The following is a 20,121-nucleotide window of genomic DNA, read 5'->3' as shown; positions in this document are numbered from 1 at the left end:
TTATTTTTCTTCTAGTTCCTTCCAGTCCTTTCTTAGTAAGCACTCACATCAATGGTGCGTTTGTCAATGGGGGGGTGTTTACCCAGAAGCCCTGGCTCTGGTCTGTTCTTGCTTCGAGTGAACGAACACAAGTGAGTGTTAAAAGCATCGGGGGGGGGGGGGGGGAGAGGGGGTGCATGTGCTTTTCATTTCACCTCATTCACGGCAGAAAGGGAGTGAAGCGCACTGGAAAGGCCATGGAGAGAGTGAGGGATGGGAAAAACAAGCAACAGTTAAGAAAGGATGAGAGAGAGAGAGAGAGCAAAAGAGGGAGGGAAAACTGAAAATCACAGGCCGAATGTTGCCGTTTGAGTCGGCAGTAAAAGTGTTTTGAAGGAAGTTTGGTTTGGCCTGGTGGCTTTATCCTCCCTTCTGTTCCAGCCGTCTTATCTTTCCCCCACGTTCACTAATCGGCACTGCCGCCCCCTCCCCGGACCGTTCACAGGCGTGGATAATTACACACACGTACACGCATTTAAATCCCTCGACTACAATAACATCACATTATCTCATTACACACTGAGATCTGAGCTCTCAATTGTCAGAGAAAAAAATTCTAGAGAACTAAACTGTGGTGTGGGGGTGTTAAAGGATTACCCACAATCCTCTCTGAGCTGTACTGTATCCACATTTACACACCGGTTGCAGTAAGAATCACTCATTGTTCGTAAACAAGTGGACAAACGGAGAAGCTTTAGAGACGACGCTGTACTCGGTCTAGGCTACGGTTTTAGCTTTTTTTTTTCTTTTCCTTTTTGAAATGATTAAATCACCGTTAAATCTAACTGTTATATTCAGATAGAACGTAAATGAGCAAAGTAGGAGGAACTCTAGCAGAAGGCGGCATTGTGCTAGCGCGTTCATTGTATTAAAACAGGACGATGACCCCCCTTTTCCTCTTTTGACGAAATAAATCTGAATTCATTAGAACTTCAGTAGATTTTTCTGGTGGTAAAGATGACGACGATGATCTGTAGTGGAACCGGCATACTGGTTTACTAACGTTCCAGACAAAGAACTCTTCGTTTGCAGGTGCGGTCTGGTAAATTTGAGTGTTTTTGCGGCCAAAAAACGTTTGATTTTTCAAAATTTGCCATGTAATCTGTGGAGTTTTTGGTGTTTTTTAAAAAAAAAAATTTTTATTTATTTATCGAGGAAAACCGCAATGGTGAAATTGTGTCTCTCGCACGTCAACCGGAGCGGGCTTCGGAAGAACGAGCGTTGCGATGACGTCACACGACGCCCAAATCTGCAGGAAATCTGTGGTTATTTTTGAAAATATCGCAAGCTCCTCGGAAAATTGTGGCGCTCGTTCGATTCTGGGTCCGTCTCCGTGATCGTGAAATTTTGGAGGACTGAGTTTCACAGGCTCCGTTGGTCCTCGACGGCAAGAAGAAGTCTCGACACCCATTTCGAAAGAAACGCGTGGACATGTGTAGCGTCTGAGTAATCAGAAACGATCTTGGGAAATTTTCTCATCGCGTTTTGTGTACACTTTAACATTGTAATTGATTTTTTTTCTCAGAAAAGAAGTACAGAAAAGGGTTTATCCAAATTTAATACTTGCCCTTTGGCTGTTTGGCTGAACAACTCCATTTGGGATAGACAAAAGGAAATGTGTGAGGTTTGCGGTAGAATATCAGTTAAAACAGACCTAAACTCTGGTGTGCTGTTTCCAGGCTTAAAACTGAGAATGTTCCCTTCCTTTACTGCAGACTGAGTGTTAGTGTGTAGCTTTTAGTGGTCAGGGGATCCTCCTGAACAGGGGCTCGGATTTGATCAGTTTTTAAACAAGTGGGACTGCTCAGATAGACAGATGGCTGCCGCTCTAATGCGTGTTTCACATTTTCAGGTGTTAATAGAGTGTTGCCTCGGGCTGATTGGGATTTGGGCTCGAGGGGGTCATACTGGGTGGAGTTCCTTCTCCTGGGAAACTGTAACACAACTCTCACGAATGGACAGGAAGACAGCCTGGGTTCAGTCCAGGAGGGATGGATGTCTGTGTGTGTGTGTCTCTCTCTCTCTCTCTCTCTCGCGCTCTCGCTCGCTCGCTCGCTGACAAACACCCTCCTGTCATTCCAAAACAACGGTGTGATAACAATCGCAAGGGAAAGGAAATCGTGCCACCCTTCCAGATCTTGGAGGGAAGGGAGGGAGGGAGAGGAGGAGTCAGGGGCTTTTCAGAGGAGCTGGGAACCAGAGAGGAGCAGAGGAAAATAGTGGAGGAGACCCAGCTCAGGTTGCTCATTGGAACAAAAGGCACCTGGTGAGAGAGAGACAGAAAGAGAATGAGAGAGAGCGAGAAAGAGAATGAGAGAGAGACAGAAAGAGAATGAGAGAGAGCGAGAAAGAGAATGAGAGAGAGACAGAAAGAGAATGAGGGAGAGCGAGAAAGAGAATGAGAGAGAGACAGAAAGAGAATGAGAGAGAGCGAGAAAGAGTATGAGAGAGAGACAGAAAGAGAATGAGAGAGAGACAGAAAGAGAATGAGAGAGAGACAGAAAGAGAATGAGAGAGAGCGAGAAAGAGAATGAGAGAGAGCGAGAGACCGAAAGAGAGTGAGGGAGAGAGAGAGACTGAAAGAGAGCGAGAGAGAGAGATAGAAAGAGAGTGAGAGAGAGAGACAGAAAGCGAGAGAGAAAGAGAGAGAGAGAGAGAGAGACAGACAGCGAGAGAGAAAGAGAGGGGGAGAGAGAGAGAGAGAGAGGCACATTTACAGCACCTGAGAAGCATGTTAAGTAATAATCTAGATAGAATTACCTAAAATGAGAGGAGGCGAGAAAGAGGAGGTGCATCAGCACAGCATCTAAGCAACTGGGAGGAGAGAGCGAGCGAGAGAGCGAGCGAGAGAGCGAGCGAGAGAGAGAGAGAGAGAGCGAGTGTTGTGCTGTCACATTGCTTCACTTCTCATTCTCTGAAAGTGAGAGCCTGTGTAAGAGTGTCTCAGCATTTACTTTGGGAGCTGAGCTTATATTTGATCCACACGTTGTCTCTCCGCGTGTGTGCGTGTGTGTGCGTGTGTGTGTGTGTGTGTGTGTGTGTGTGTGTGTGTGTGTGTCTCTAGGACAACTTGGTGCTCTTTCTGAAAGGCTGCGAGGAGTTGGGATTGAAAGGCTCTCAGCTGTTTGACCCGGGAGATCTTCAGGACACACGCACCACCCGGTAAGACCCACTTTGCCGTCACGCTTGTGCACCTGCTCGAGCGGTTTCCGAGCTGTTCCTCCCGAGTTCTCATGGACTTATCGAGACATTTAAAGGCTTAACGGAAGAGTTTGATGAAAGCCTCAGTCTCGCTGAGGTTTCTGACACGGCATCTTACCGTAACCTGTAAACACGGGGAAAACATTACTGTGTAAGAGCAGCGTGTAATCTTAGGAGCTGTATTGTTCCGGATGATATGTACAGACTACGACACGAGGGTGTGTGCTGTTCTAGCGAAACAATCGGCAGTGTGGAGGTGCGGCGCTCGAAGTTTTCTGCTGATCGAGTCCTGTCGTATTTTTCATCGACTTATACTTCCATGGTGGAACATCCGTGAAACATGTTAGTTGTAAGTTTGGTATGATTTTACAGGCGACGTGAATGACTCTGATTATCTCGTCACAGTGGCACCTGTAAAGCGGTGGGATGTACAGTATTAGGCAGCAAGTGAACTGTCAGTCCTCGAAGTTGACGTGTTGGAAGCCGGAAAAATGGGCGAGCGTAAGGATCCGAGACACTTTGACGGTGTTTGTGATATACGGTGGTTAATACCTACCAAAAGTGGCTCGAGGAAGGACAACCGGTGAATCGGCGTCAGGGTCGTGGCCGCCAAAGACTCGTTGATGCGCGTGGGGAGCGAAGGCTAGACAGCTGGTGCGATCCAGCGGAAGAGCTACTGTAGCACAGATGTGCTGGAAATGTTAATATTGGCTCTGATAGAAAGGTTTCAAAACACACAGTGCATCACAGCTTGCTGCGGACGGGGCTGCGTGCCCGTGCTGACCCCTGACCACCACCGAAAGCTCCTACAATGGGCATCAGAAGTGGACCATGGAGCAATGGAAGAAGGTGGCCCGGTCTGCTGAATCACGCTGTCTTTTACATCACGTGGAGGCGGGGTGCGTGTGTTTGCGTCGTTTACTTGGGATAGAGATGGCACCAGGACGCACTATGGGAAGAAGGCGAGCCGGCGGGGACTTTAAGCCGGCGGGACTTTAACTCGTCCTCCACGTTCTGTATGTGTGTGCTCTGACCTATGTTTGCTTCATTTCCTACATTACTTCACCATCTGAGTGTGTGTGTGTGTGTGTGTGTGTGTGAGAGTAAAAAAAAAAAGAGTACATGCCAAAATGGACCAAATGTCCTCACACTTCCCGGATAGTGTCAGATGTCCTGGTCCTCATAAAAATGCTGAGTTTGTTTTTTTTTTCTTTTTAAAACTAAAATAGCCTAAATATTTCCATCTGAGGTTAATGTTAGGGTGAGTGTGTGTGTGTGTGTGTGTGTGTGAGTGTGTGCACACGCTTATGGGTCAGGATTATAGTTATTGTCATAGTGACCGTGTTTTGTCCTGTGATAGACGGGTGGTCAGCCATGAGGGGGCGTGTCCCGTGTGTATCGTGGAACTACAGTCAGAGCAGAAAGGGAAGATTGTGCTGCTTACAAGACTGGTTTGTTCACTCTGAAAAGGTGGAAAGATAGAGTTTCAGGGCTTTATTCGTTTCTCTACGCTTTTAAACGTGTGCCTTTGTGCACAATTTGCGCGTTGAATCGCAAGAACACTTCTCGCACTCCAGTCCAGCGCAGCGTTGTGAGAGAACACGGGGACGCGGTGCGCACAGAGTCAGTCACGTCTGTTTCTTGCTAAAAGTAAAACAAGCGCTCGTTTAAAGCGCACCTATTATGGTTTTAAAGGTCATATACGATCGTTTCACACGCATCCGAGATCAAAAAAGCGTTACCTTTTTCCCTTGGTGTCACAAACGACTCGTTAAATGACCCGTTCTAAACGATTCGTTCTAAACTCCTCCTTTCAGAGAGCATATTCTGCTCCGATTGGTCAGATGTTTCAAAAAGGGAACGCCCGGTACTGTAACGAGTTTCGGCTCCGTCCGTCGGCGAGCTGCCGATGAAGACCAGAGGCGGGGCTTTTTGTTGTAAACCTACGTAGGTTAGTACAGGAAGTAAAGTCTGGAATCACTAACGACTCGATTCAGCTGTTCAGAGTCGGTTCCTTCGTCCGGGAGTCGATAACTCCGTTTGTCGTGCGCTTTGATTTTTGAAACTCTGCAGACTTTTTACATGCACAAACAGATCTATAAAAAACACGCTTCATGAAAGGGAATATTTGTAAAAACCATAATAGGTGCACTTTAAGGCCCGTGAGCCGTCAAAGAGCCCGGTAAGTATGTAGGAATATTCCACGAGAACGCAGGAGATAAAAAGGGTCCAAAACACTGGTATAAACCCTACGCTAGTTTGATTTTGCCTTTTATTCTGGTTTCATTTAGTGCCTAGGGGTGTTTTGTGTCATAAACTACTGTATTTAGATAGAAAGTTGAGAGAAACAGCCCTGAAGCCCTGTTTGTATTCTGTATTTTTTCCTCTACATCATTGCAAAACAGTCGAGTTTAAAAAAAAAATTTTGAAAAAAAAAACCTTCCGTTACTTATGGAATCATCTACGTCATCCACACGCCATACCGTCTTCCATGAAGCGCTTCTTTCTTTAAACCAAGAGTCCTGTATAAAAATGTTACCTGTTCTGGCCTGCGCTTGTCTGGTTTGGTTTTGTTTTTTCTTTCACAGTGCCCTTTCTTTCCTGTATCTTTTCCTCAGCATCAGTCTTTCCACTGAAATACTCGGTAGTTCGCTCAATAAAGTGAGCACAGAGTGAAACTATGCAGCCTGGCAGCATGATGATGGAAACATGGAGCGGTTTTTGACAGGTGAGAGAGAGAGAGAGAGAGAGAGAGAGAGAGAGAGAGAGAATAGTTATCTGTTTTATCAGGACTGGTGATCTAATACACTTTGGAATTTGTTCGAGGGGTCACTGCACATAAAAATGCTCCTACTACTTCAGAAGCACAAGGAGGTCGTAAGTGTGCAGAGGAGAGAAGAAGAAGTGGACAGGGTTGCCAGGTCTGCTGCCACGGGTTCAGGGTTGAATGTTCTGCATACGTTAGATGGATTATTATGATGAACTGCAGGGAATTTTAAACGCATAGGCTGTTATGTATAATATGTGGTCTGTATTCGAGAACATGTCAAATAGTGTACTAGTATAGTACCTAGAGTACAGTATAAGTATATAATGAGTATTTATAGTAGAGTAATTACGTTGCTTTTCCAATCTGTCTAGTTCCAGTCAGCGTATGCCGATCGTCGCCTCAGATCCCTGTTCTGCTTCTGCCTTTCTGCTCACCGTGATTGTAAAGAGTGTTTTTTTTTAGTCACGACAGACTTCCCGTCAGCTCGAACTAGTCCGGTCCTTCTCCTCTGACCTTTCTCATCAACTATGTTTTGCGCCCACAGCGCTGCTGTTCACTGAATGTTTTGTATTCCTTGATTGATTGATTGATTGATTGATTTTTGCATCATTCCAAACCAGCCTGTCACAGACCAATGACCATGTCAAGAGTCAAAGTCATGAAGATCTGCCACATTGTCTGAAGACCCCAGAAGACCCTCCACCCCGCCCACACACACCCACCCCCGTTCCATCTCTCGACACTCTAACCACACTCGGGTTAAATCAGGAACCCGAGAAAGCCGAAGCCGTTATTTCAGGATGGAGATGAGCCCTTCTTGTTTTACCCCGAGGATTTTACTGGATATCTTTTATCGCTTTTTCGGATATTTCCAAAGTAGTACGGCATCCTGAACTCCCGAAGAGACACAGTTTGACCACGTCCTTTTAAAACGCATCGTCTGCCCTTCAGCTCTTTGTTCTAAAGCCGATATCTGGTTCGTCCTCGTCTAGATCTACTAGCCAAGAGATGGAGCTCATCCACAAAGTAGGAATTCCTTATCCTGCTGAGGAAGACAGATACCCTTGGCGTTTCATAACTTTCGAAAGATTCCCTCTTCCCATGTTTAGCGCCTAACAACGAATAAAAAGCAGGAACAGTTCACGCCATTCTTCCTGTTCCTACACGGTGTAATTGAATATATCGGCTACATTGTGCCGATAGAGCTCTTTGAAAGCGGGTTGTACAGCTGCGGCCTGTGAGAAGTAGCACCGATCATTGCTTTAAACTAATCATCATTGTAAATTAGGTTTGTCAATGTTTATAGCCATACCTAAAAGTTTTTCTATATTTTATATTCTCTCTCTCTCTCTCTCTGTCTCTCTTTCTGTACCCCCACAGAGGCTCGGACTGCAACAAGAGGCTGAAAAATGTAAGTCAGATGTATATTTGCATATTTCTGTGTAGATATCCAATCATGTCCAATTCTATTCTCTAGGTTTATAGCCAGGTTTATATTAATGCCTTCATTCTAATATGTTCACATTTCTGGAGTAAGAACTTACACACTGATGTGAATGGCGGACACTTTGTGTTATGGTGAAGTTTACTTGAGGAGATGTTTGTCTGTTTGTTTGTTTGTTTGTTTATTTATTGTCCTGTTGGTGCAGTCAGTGGTAATACACTGAAAGTCTTCAGTGTCCTAGAAAAGCCTCTGCAGTTTCTCGGTAATATGACAAGCTGTGTTTGTTTTTATTGTGTGTGTGTGTGTGTGTCTTTTTGTGTCTGTTATTAGAAAAACAGTCTGATGAGGGAATGACTCTATAGATGTTATAATGTGAATTATAACAGGAACTACCGTGCTCCATGGATGTTCCACAACTACAATGAGTCCTTTCTGGTCACATATACGTTACAGGACAGTGGAATTATTTTTTTCTTCGCATATCCCGGCATGTTAGGAGGTTGGGGTCGTGATACGGCGTCCCTGGAGCTGAGAGCGTCGAGGGCTTTGCTTAACGGCCCTACAGTGGTAGCTTGGCAGTTCTGGGGCTTGAACCTCCGACCTTCCACTTCTGATCAGTAACCCAGAGCCGTAACCGTCTTGAATGCAGCCGTTCGCTGTGGTATAAGAGGAATAAAACACTTGGGGATGATTTGTTCTTGGAAATACAATCAACTTTGTGTTGATTACACTACCCTGTCGTTGATTATTTATGTTGATTGTATACTGTTATGTTCCGTTCCTTGGGTATTGAAGTAAGCTTCTGGTTCTGTGTCGCGGGATGATGGTTTTTCGTGGCGAAGGTCTAAATTCGATCAGTCAAGGTTGAACAGAACTGGCTCGGACTGTGCAGGCGGGATTATTTCCGTCTTTGCAGCCTTGCACGACGAAAGCAACCGTGCATACTATACATGCATGCAAACACTCGCACTATCACGCACTCCCGTGCATTCCCGCTTGGCATGTTGTGTAAACAGTACTCATCTCCGAGTGAATAGATGACTATCTTTAGTTTACATCCTTTTTTGAACCCCTGTATTTCTGTTTTAATTTCATGGTTTGAAATGAGGATTGTGTGGTTTCTCTTCTTCTTCTTCTTCTTCTTCTTAGATCAGTATGTTGAGAGATGTTTTGAGTGAATATTAATGATGCATTATATCAGAATGTAAACATCTCTCAGTCATTTGACTTTCGTGAAAGAGACGGTTGTTTTAAACAGATGTGATCAGTGCTGAGGGTGTTTGGGTTGTTTTTTTTTCTTCCTTCTTTTCTTTTTTTTTCTTTTTCTTTTTTTTTTTTAATTGAGAATAGCTTTAGGGCTACATCCTGAAAGTACAGCTCCGAGAACTTTTATGGTTTATTTATGGTGTGTCCTGTCAGGTGACCAGTGCTTTCAAGTGGCCTTCAGCCAAGGATGCTGGGACTTTTTAAGTTGTTGCATTGCTGAAAATTCACCTTCAGGATCATGATAAATCGTGTGTACAAGCTGTATTACAAATAGTCATTTGGATAAAGATTTAGGAATTGTTTTCTTGTCTGAAACTGTTACTAATACAAGTTGAGGTCTTTTCTCCTATTAGAAGGCAACCCGCGGTCTTGATTATTTATGGTGCCACCATAAGGCAGCCGTTGTCTTGTTTGTACAGGAGGCCACCGAACACATGCTGGACATACAGTATTGTTTGTTATAGTAACACATTACTAGCAGTGTACCATCACCACTGGGTGCTCTCTACAGTGTGTGTGGTCTGTATGCTGGCAGTGTTTGTGTATATGCATTTGTGTGGAGTGCATGAACAGCGCAAACTGCATTTGTTCCATTTTACCATGGAACAAACCGTCTTTTGTTGTGGTATGAATGGGCTGAAATTGGTACTAAATGAAAACAAAGCTTGTTTGCCTTGCCCTGTCACATTATCAATCTTTCAGTAGCCGTGTATAGGAAAAACCTCCCAACCTCGTTGTCTGTATATGATGTTTAATAATGTGATGCTAAAAGGTAATAAAAAATTTTAAAAAACCCAAATCTCGATGAACAGGTGATTAAAGATAAAGTTAAACTGGCGGATGGTAATTTGATAGATTATTGGTTTTGTCTTCTTAATAGGTTCTGATCACAATCTATTGGCTGGGCCGGGCAGCCAATAGCAGTGCCACTTATAACGGGCCCACTCTGGATCTACATGAGTTTGAGGGACTGCTCTCACAGATGCGAAAGGTAAACACAGTATGACATATACACTATTGTACATCACTCGATCAGTCGGGCTCATACACTACAGCTCTATCAGTCAGGTTCATACACTACAGCTCTATCACTCAGGTTCATACACTACAGCTCTATCAGTCAGGCTCATACACTACAGCTCTATCACTCAGGTTCATACACTACAGCTCTATCAGTCAGGCTCATACACTACAGCTCTATCAGCTCTACAGCTCTATCACTCAGGTTCATACACTACAGCTCTATCAGTCAGGCTCATACACTACAGCTCTATCAGTCGGGATCATACACTACAGCTCTATCAGTCGGGATCATACACTACAGCTCTATCAGTCGGGTTCATACACTACAGCTCTATCAGTCAGGCTCATACACAACAGTTCAATTGATCTTACACTGTAGTCTATCTTTCCTACCAATTTGAAAATTTCATCTTATTTTAGCATTCGTAGCACGGTGAGTCACATGGCATTTGTAAATCAAGTCACTCCCTCAAATTACATTCCCTGAACTGAACACGGCAGTACAGAGTACTTCCTTTGGAAGAATATGCCATTGAAGTAAATAGGGGTTACTATTAATAATTCTTTACACTATTTCTCTCCAGTTCATATAATACCTTCATGACTTCATCATATTTTTATCATCTTTATTTATCTTTATAACGTCTCCATTCAACGTACACCGACACTCCCATGGTCCCATCGTACAGAAAAGCTGTATCAATCTCTTTATTCCGCTAATTCATCTTGTGCGCCATTACTGTGCCAATCTCCTATGCTACAGATTTGTAAACTTCATATTTTACAGCTGTATCAGTCTCGTACACTACCCCTTTATCAACGTCATGCACTCTAGTACAGCTCAGATGTCTCTTTTCTCATCTGGAAAACAGATAAAAAAATGAAAAAACCCTTTTATAGTGTCATCATGACTTGGCATTATGTCAGCTATTTTATGACTCCTTGGATGGATGTTTATAGAACCGTGAGTTACGTTTCCCTGAGAATGTTCTTATGAGGGCATGTGATATTTTATAGAGACGAGTCAAAGAGGTCTATAAGGCTTGTGCTCTCCAGAGATGAGCTCACACCGCTGGCCTCGGCAGTCGCGCCTAAGCACGCTGTTAAACTCTCGTGAGGACGCTGATGAAACGCACATAAACGCACACAGGCGTATACAGACGTGATCGCTATAGCTGTCGTTCCGATCACGTACTGCTTTGACATTCTGAGTTACCTAACAACCAGTCGCGCTTCCAACTCTATGCAGATGTTACTTATACAGATGAGCAATCGCTGCGACTGAAGCTGCTGCCATGCACGTCCCCAATAATCAACCCTCTTTTAAAGTCACTTAGTTCCTTTACTATTGCCATCTCCATCCATAATGAAGTCCCGAGACTGCTGTGTATACTTCTACATGCCACAGACTATGGTACGATGTTTAACTGTATCACGTAGTATACAGTTAAATACAATATCAAATACAATATCAAGAGGTTAAACAATAAAGACAATTTTTCACAGCCTTCTTTGCTCATATTTACCAAGGGTGCCAATATTAGTGTGTATGCGCATAAACGCTCATTTGCAGGGGTCACGCTGTAGCGGATCTAATTAACTTGTTTTAAAAACTAGCCGTCGTTTTCAAGGCAAGAACCATTACAGCTTCTGTAATAGACCGTCTGTTTCTTCTTCTCCAATCACGTGCGTTCATACCAAACCGCCATGACGTTAAAACCACCGACGGACCGGTCAGAGTGCCCATGCTGACCCGTGTCCACCACCAAAAGTGTTCTGGGCAGTGTTCTGCTGGGAGAACGTGGGTACTGGTATTCATATGGACCAAAGCAAGCTCAACAAACCTAACCAAGTTCACCCCTTCATGGAAACGCCTAACGGCAGTGCGGTCTTTCGGCAGGGTAACGCGCCCTTCTTCAGGAACGGTTTGGGGAACATGACGGAGGTGTTGACTCGGCCTCCGAATCCCCCCGACCTCGATCCGATCGAGCGTCTGTGGGACGTCCTGGACAAACACGTTCCAGACCCGTCTCTCGGATCCGAAGCGGTAACACGGAAGTGCCAGTACGAAACAAAACACTGTCAGGTTTAGTGACACGAACAAATCACGATCGGGTAAGCGTTAAGAGGTGACTGTCGTCTCCATTCAGTCACGTTAGCTGCTTATCCGGGCCTTCGCATGCGAGCCGTGTTATTTGATCGAGCTGAATATTGTAGAATGTCGCAGAAGAGCTGATTCGAGCCTTGCACATATACAGCCTTTTAGCTGAGCTGCTGCATAAATAAATGCTGGTTAGCACACATACTGTACACATCGAAATAGTGCTGAGGTTTGCTCAGTTTCCAGGGGAACCGGCACAGATCTTTAGATAGTACCGATGCAGTCATGCACACATATACGCAGAGCGAACCCGCAGCCGTAACAAGGGGGAGTGACGAATGATTTATTTCCTCCATGTCGTGTGCCTGTTTAATACTGATCCGTCTCTGCCTGAGATGCGGTCCTCTCTCCATACAGAGTTCATGAACAGGACCTCCATTCGCAGGTCGTACCAATTGGCTGCACAGCTTTAATGAAAAAGCCGGTGAAATGGCAGAACGCTGTTGACTCAGCACGCTTCAGCAGGTCCGTCATTGCTTCAAGATAGCATGTCTGTTTTGTCGGGGCAAAACACCAGCAAACTGACTTGCTTTCATTTTCACTGATTACAGTATACACAGAATTGGATGGTTGGTATGTGTGTGTGTGTGTGTGTGTGTGTGTTGCTGGAGAGCAGATTTGGTCTCCGTAAGGAATGTGTCTTGGATTGAGAGCGGTCAAGTGAGCCATTGTGCCCAGAGACCTACAGCATGAGGGTCAGCCAAAACAGACGTCACATCCTCTTACACATGATCTCCTAGAGAAGTGTTGGGTTTTTTTTTTTTTTTTTTTTAGCACTGCTACTGAAGTACCTTGTTCTGCATAAAGCTCCTTCACTCAAGACAGGCACGTCTCCGCTACACTTTTCGTAGTCACCGTTATCGCTGGAAATAACCGGGTACATTATTATTATTATTATTTTTATTTTTTTATTTTTTTCTTAGCAACGTCTTGCGTGTATCTTGTAGAAACGAGTTCAAAATGCCGACTCGGATGTGATGGTACGATTCCGTTTCTAAGTAGTTAAAAAGTGATGGAATTATGACTCGATCATGTCGGGGAGTCTTGAGTGTGCATCTTGAAATCGTGGACCGCTGTAGAGACTGATATTCGTTATAGCACAGCTGGAAGGCTATTTCCGCCTTACTGTTTAGTACGGTGGAGTGTGATTTGGGGTACGGACTGACACCCCGCGGGGTCACGTTCACCATTCTGGCACAAACCTCTCGTGTGGGTGGGGCTTAAGAGCGCTTTGGTCTCATTGGCTAGTGAGATTACAGCGTGTAAGCTTGGATGACATGAGGGCATTGGGGGGGGGGGGGGGGGGGTGTATTTATTGGGTCCTAATGTATTTATGGAGGCTGGAAGGTGATTTTGCAAAAATTCTGACGAAAGAACAATGGGAGAAAGTCAGAAACAGGAAAGCGCAGGCACCGAATTGGAACGAGTGGACGATAGAGTGAAACTTGGAACGACGGAGAGTGTAGAGTAATGGGGAAACGGATAGATGGGGAACCTGTCAGGAATGGTCGTAACAGGGTTGACTTCTGCCCAGATATGAGACTCATTAGATCCACTTACAAAAGGAAACCACATGAAAACCTTTGTGTGTGTGTGTGTGTGTGTGTGTGTGTGTTTCAGGAGGTAGAGGACTGGGACAGCCCAAAGCGCAGCATTAGGGACAGCGGTTACATTGATTACTGGGAGTCAGAGCGCAGTGACTCTCTGTCGCCGCCGAGGCACGCGCGAGACGACTCCTTTGACAGTCTGGACTCCATCGGCTCCCGCTCGCGCCACACGCCCTCTCCGGACGGCCTGTTTGCCCGCAGCTCCAGCGATGGTGAGCCCCCCCCACACATACACACACACACACACACACACACACACACACACACACACACACACACATGCATGCGCACACCCTGTGTGGCTCTGACGGAACATTACAGCTTTTGTGTTAGCTGTTTTGGCGCTTTATGTCTGCAGTATTGAAAGCCTGGAAGAATGAAGCGTAGAAATGAATGCAGCTGGTTAAATTGGCTGCGATGGACTGGAGTTTGTATTCCAGTCTCGCGACCAGTGTTCCCTCTGGGGATACGCTCTGGATCCACCATGACCAAGGTGAAGCCGTTACTAAGGGTCAATCGAGGATACGGCTTTTAATAATGTCGCCATCGTGGTACTGTATAGCTGGTGGTGTTGGTACTTCATAACTCAGGGGTCCAGTTGCTGTCGGTTCTCTATGTGGGTTTCCTCAGGGTTCTGTGGTTTCCTTACAAAAACGTTCCAATAGTTGTACTGGCAACTCTCACGTCCCTCTAAGTGTGTATGTGTGTGTGTATGTGATTCCTTGTCCCGGGTTTCACAGCCAGCGCTCCCTAGTTATTCTCCGGATCCATTGCAACCCTGATCGGGATAAAGTGAAGAGTTGATACCTAAAAGTGGTACAATGATTCAAACCCCCAACCCCAGAGGTGTAAGGCAAATGCCACGCTTTCCTTTACGCTTTAATCACTTAAAGGCTGTGATGCTAATCTGAATGTTCAGCTTTTTACACAGCCCTTAGCACACAAGTTAAAGGTCCCCGTGGTAGATATGACATCATCTGGTATAGCCAGACATGGATTGAGACTGCTAGTGATATCAGTGCTGCGGTGTCTGGTTCCAGCGGTTCTGAGTCTGAGCTTAATACCAAACGTTGTCTTTGATCTGAGAGGGAGAGAGGGCTGAACGAGACAGACGGAGGAAATACTTGTGCAGGGACGTTTAGTAACGGATGGCAAGAGTGACCAAGATATAAAAACATGCCCACACAGCCAAACCCCATTGCTCTCTCTGTGAGCCCCATGGGATGAGTGAAGCTGGGACTCAGATCTGTTAAAGCCAATGAGGCTCATGTCTTAAACATACACACACACGCACACACACACACACACTCCTGCAGTAAAGCTCCATCTATTATCCCCAATGGTCTACCAACTCCTCGTGTTTTTGCTCAACGGATGACGCTCAGTGCCGTGATTTCACCAACTTGGCTCTCAACAACAGGCCATTCAGTGTCCTTTTGAATCAGCTGATCAGCACCAAGGAGCCAGACAGAAGATTACCACAAAGATCCCAAAGCTGTGCTTGTACTTGCTTTAAGCGAAATACAAAGCGCTTCAGAGAGACCATGCACCGTGACCCCGAACTCCGTTTTAACACCGATGCTTTAACTGTCACGTGGCTTCAAAGAAGCATGCTTATTTCAGTGCTGTCATGGAAGTTCCCCATTCAGTGACATCAAAGCATTTGATGCTAATCTATTCGAACATTCTCAGGACCCATACAGTATATGTCGGAATGAAAAACGTGCATGGCCTTTATGCTGTAATCTCAGCGCCTTTGAAGCAGTCCCACATGGGAGTGCCAGTAATTCCAGTTTTGAATAAACATTGCCTCAGTCCATGGACCGAGCCAGAGCTCACGGAAGTGCTGTTTTACACGTGTCGGCTTCGTAAATATTTAATGAAAGTGGAGCGGACTCATAAACAGCTACTAGAACTAAAAGGAGGAAATACTTAGCTGACAATTGAGTTATTTTGTAAGGCCAATCTGCAGATCAGTGAGCTCGGGAAGCTGTCGATCACCGTGGAAAACACCGCAGTGTGTAATTGGGGTTTTCCATAAGAAGCCTGAGAAATGTTAACATGTTCCCAGCAGACTGTCCAATGACTGAATGAGCGTCTACCCCACAAAAAAAAAAAAAAGTCGACCCGCTAACCTTCCACTTGTGTGTTTGTGCGTAGAGTTTGCTTTTATGCAAACAGTATAAGAGTCCGTTAGATCGAGTCCGCTGAAAGAATTTTAAAACAGACCAGAAGGCTGTAACCCCTTCGAAAGTCGAACTCCTTTAAGAAGCAAAACTAAGAACCAGAGAACTCTCGATGAACCCTTTTTTTTTCTTCAGAGTGTACTCGCATTCATGCATCCTATTGGACGCTTCTGTACATCGCACCAAAACTGTTCCTGGAGATCTACCTTCTTGAAGACTTTAGCGCCCAAACGTAATGGCGCCCGCCTGACCTGATGGGGAATCATCGCCTTAAGAAGTTCTTGATCAACCTACAGAGATGTATTAGATTTTGGTTGGAGATGGAAGGAAAAGAGCTGGTGACCACTGCCTTGGCGGGTTTCCCTATCAGAGAGGCCTGGTAGAAAGCTTGAACTCGAGTTCCATCCAATGAATTCTTGAAGTACCTTCAAGAGTGTATATGAAAGTAAAAAAAAACAAACAAACCTACATACCCTGCTCTCCTTGATCCATGAATTAGGATCAGTTCATCTTCATCCTTTAATCTTTTATGATTTATTTTTATATCTATTAGTTAGATTGCTTACATCTTCAGGTCATTTTTTTCTCTCTCTCCGGTGAAGTACTTGTCGATCACAGCGGATAAAAGGTAAAGTTTGAGTCACGTGGAATGTCGACGGACTACGGCGTGTGTTTACCCGGAGCTCTGGAAACGTTCTAAAGGCTTAGGTGGTGCTGAAGCCACATGTGTGGAGCATCTTGCTAAAGAATGCAACAAGATGAAAGGTGGAGGTTAAGACCTTCAAAAAGTAAGTTCTGATGATCCAGGTACTTCTTAAGATTGCAGTTTTGGCATTGTTGCACTTTTCATCTAGAAGAGCTTCTGGTTTTGATCTGGCTGAATTCTGGATGTACACGTTGGGGCTGATGCTGTTTGGTAAAACAGCTTTCACACCCACTCGAAAGAAAGTGACTTGGGCGTGTAACATGTCTTTAACCGTATTTTATTAGATTTCAGCTTTGAATTTCTTTAATGGTTTTATTCCGATGTGATCGATTTCGAGAGAAGAATATCACGTTGCTGGGGGTGGTGGGGGGAGGAAGAGAGAAGAACCCGAGTTAGAAGGGCCTGAGATGGAAAGGTACGGACTAGATATAGTTGGCCTTATGTCTGCACGGTAAGAGCAGTACCAGGAATCATTGGGAGGATTATATCTCACAGATGGCTTGGGAACGTCTGAGGATTCCACCAGAGGAACTGAAATCAGTGTCTTTGGATGGCACTAGAGATGACCGTCTCAGCCTTTTTGGTTGATTTAGAAGGATGTATGTAACTTTGCTCATGGGAAAAGAGCCTGAGTATGTGAGATGGAAAAAGTATGGACTTTAATTCCAGACAGTAAGCGTTCCTGTACCAAACTTCTGAATTGCGAGGAGCTAGTTGAGATGGTTTGGGCACCTTACATGGATACCCCCTGGTCAGCTCGCAGGAGAGCTGCATCATTCACATCCCACTAGACCGAGACCGTCTAGAGACCTAGGAAATACTGGAGAGATTATATCTCACAGTTGGCTCGGGAAGGTCTGGGGATCCCCCAGGAGGAGCTGGAGAAGTCATGACTGACCTTGTCCCCTACATGGAAAAGCAGAAGGAAAATGAATGAAAATGTAGAAAACCGATCTCTTATAACTTGTGCTTTTTATTTCTTTATTTATTTATTATTAGCAACATGTTTGGGTTTCAGCATCATACTTTTTTTTTTTTTTTTTATGTGTGTTTACATTCCGCAGGCCGTGGCAGCGACTCTGAGTGTGACATCCCCTACAGGAAGCTACCGGATATGCGGCGGGATGACATGCTGGCGCGACGGACATCATGCAGTGAGCCGCGTACTGCGGTTCCCTTCAATCAGTACCTACCCAACAAGAGCAACCAGACGTCGTACGTACATATTCCTCTGCGTAGACAACGCACCGAGCGAGAGGAGAGCTGCAAGAGCTGGAGCAATGCCACCTCGCCTGTAGGAGGAGAGAGGTCTTTCAGGTAACGGCTACAACGGACGTAACGGTGATTTGTTTAAAGTCGCTTTCGTAGAACTTTCTAGAATGTTTTAGATTATTCCTGGTGACATACTTTTGCAGTTTGTCTCGGATAGTTCTTTGCCCTTCGAGTCAGTTATGAGATGCGGGACGTATGACCAGCAACGGTTTATTGCGGCGACTACTCCGATTTGACCAATCTCAGGCGTGGCACCGTACACTGTTACCAAGTTTCACACAGAAACCGTTGATTTACTGTGTAATCTATGGTTCTAAGACAAAGTGCCAGGGAGTTCCTTCTGAGCTAGAAGAAATCTTTACTACACCCTCGGCAAGACGAGAACGAGGACGAGGATGAGTGTAATGTAGTGCGGACCTTTTATAGGCGACACAGGTGGTGTCACAGACAGGTGACAACATGGCAAGAAAACGAGTATACAATCCAGGGCGGTTGGTATAAATGGTCTAGCGGTGCTAAGCCCACGTGTCTTTCCGAGACATTTTATAGTGACATTTATAACACGTATCTTTCAAAGACATTAAGATGGGTGCTTTCTATATGGCTTCACGATTAAGTGAAGATGATTCGGAATCAGGACGTATTTGTGAATTGATGATGACGGTTAGCTTAGAAACCTGGGATAAGTGAAGACTCGGAACATCTTTGTTTGTTTGCAAGGGGAAATGAGCCACCGTTAGTTCTTAATGTTTATTACTTCGGGAATTAGAGCCTGTCTTGTTTATTATACGAGCCCGTGTATCTTGTTTCCCAGCAATAGCTGGACAGTACTGCCAATGCTTCGTCTTCTGCCAAAAACATTCAGACAAAATATTGACTAAGCAGGCGTATCAGTTGCCAGCGCATTTAGGGAAAATGTTCTGGAATGATCTGTCTATTCTCCCGAAAAAGAAACGCACCCTTTTGACACCCTTAAAAGCACTGCCAGATTAAACATAGCACTCCTGAAACCAGCCAACTTCGCTTCGTGTTCTGATGATGGGGGAAATATTTCAAGAATATGTTCGGCATCATTGATGGAGGCCAATTTTTTGGCATCATGGTGTGGATTTTAGAAATGAAAAGTGTGTGTGTGTGTGTGGGGGTCCCGGTTTTGTTTCGTTTTGTTTCGTCCTTTCTTTCTTTCATTTGTTCAATCTAGACTTCTTAATACGGTAGTGGTACGAGGGGAGCGGTTGATGGAGACCAGATGTGGGCGTTAATTGACTAAAGGCTTGGAAGGCGGAAGATTCCAATTCCTCCCTAACTGATCGTGAAATTGTGTGTGAGAACACAGATAAGGGTTGGCAATACAATTCAGAACAACGAAGGGGTTTGCTTGTGTTTCTACCCTACGCAGATGTGTTTACTCGTTCTGGAATGTTCTTGGAGAACGTTCTTAGGCACATTTTTGTATGTAGTTTGCAGTTCCTGAGTCAGAAGTTTACCTCTGCCTGTTATAACATAAAAGTTACAAAGGTTAAAAATAAATAAATAAATAAACAGGATATGACCTTCATGTTTATTTTACGTCGCTCGTGAAGGTGTGCGTGCATGATCTTCCTTTCTTGCCTTTGTGTGTGTTATTGCATTGCCACAGGGTTCATCCAAACACACTGTGCACGCTGTAGCCTCGGATTCCTGTCCTTGACTGACAGGAGTAGAAACCGATGTGATCTTCTGCCGTTGTAGGCCGTCTACCTCATGGTTGGTCTGTTGTGCTCTTTGAGATACTTTTGAGATGCTCACTGCAGGTTTAACGACTCGGACCAGTCTGGCCGTTCATCTCTCAGAGGTTTCTCCCTGTAGAACTGCTGCTCATTGGATGTTTTTTTTTTGGTTTTTGTACCCTTCTGTGCAAACTCTATAAATTATGCATGATCTCCAGAAGATGAGCTACACAGATGAGGCAAAGATCAAGGAGGAGAACATACATCCAGGCCCCGCTTCATACATACATAATCTGAAGTTGACCTCTTCCGATGAGAGCTCCAGCGCAACAGGTAATGGAGAAGGCCTGCCTAAATGCTGTATTGCCCTACATTCCATCTCCAGGACAAAATTCAAACAGGCCCCATGAGGAAAGTCGGTCCAAGATGTACCACTTTACCAAATTTACTATAAAATGATTTTGTCAAACTGAATCGAATAAAATTGGACAACGATTAAAATGCGCTGTGTTACTAGCTGACCCCGCAAGTGTCGCGGTTACGGTGACGTTCTGGCATCTCGGTGATGGTCTGCACAACCTCAGTGGAGCAAGAGCTTCGGTAGCATTGGTAGTTCTGTTGGATCTTGGTCCATCGTGTCTGCAAAAAGTCTTCACTGATCACAAAGCTCCATTTGGAGTGTCTTCACCCCAGGCCCCGTTTGATGCTCGCGCCTCCTCCTGAACTGTTTCTCACAT

General features: G+C 44.9%; 1 protein-coding gene across 11 annotated transcripts in view; it reads left to right on the top strand.

Annotated features, from left to right (window-relative positions):
* limch1b (LIM and calponin homology domains 1b) overlaps positions 1-20,121 on the top strand; it is a 72,711-nt gene that overhangs the window by 31,361 nt on the left and 21,229 nt on the right. For 9 of the 11 annotated variants that reach the window (XM_017473593.2, XM_017473594.2, XM_017473592.2 and 6 more), the window contains 5 exons: positions 3,104-3,201; positions 7,391-7,421; positions 9,601-9,711; positions 13,525-13,723; positions 17,468-17,720. In XM_017473593.2, coding sequence (XP_017329082.1) covers positions 3,104-3,201; positions 7,391-7,421; positions 9,601-9,711; positions 13,525-13,723; positions 17,468-17,720 — 692 coding nt within the window. The remainder of the gene's footprint in view (positions 1-3,103; positions 3,202-7,390; positions 7,422-9,600; positions 9,712-13,524; positions 13,724-17,467; positions 17,721-20,121) is intronic. The other 2 variants (XM_017473597.2, XM_047157028.2) reach the window with 2 other exon arrangements.

Source organism: Ictalurus punctatus, chromosome 8 (assembly GCF_001660625.3).
Source record: "Ictalurus punctatus breed USDA103 chromosome 8, Coco_2.0, whole genome shotgun sequence".
Classification (NCBI taxonomy): domain Eukaryota; kingdom Metazoa; phylum Chordata; class Actinopteri; order Siluriformes; family Ictaluridae; genus Ictalurus; species Ictalurus punctatus.
This window is presented reverse-complemented; position numbering and strand designations above follow the sequence as displayed.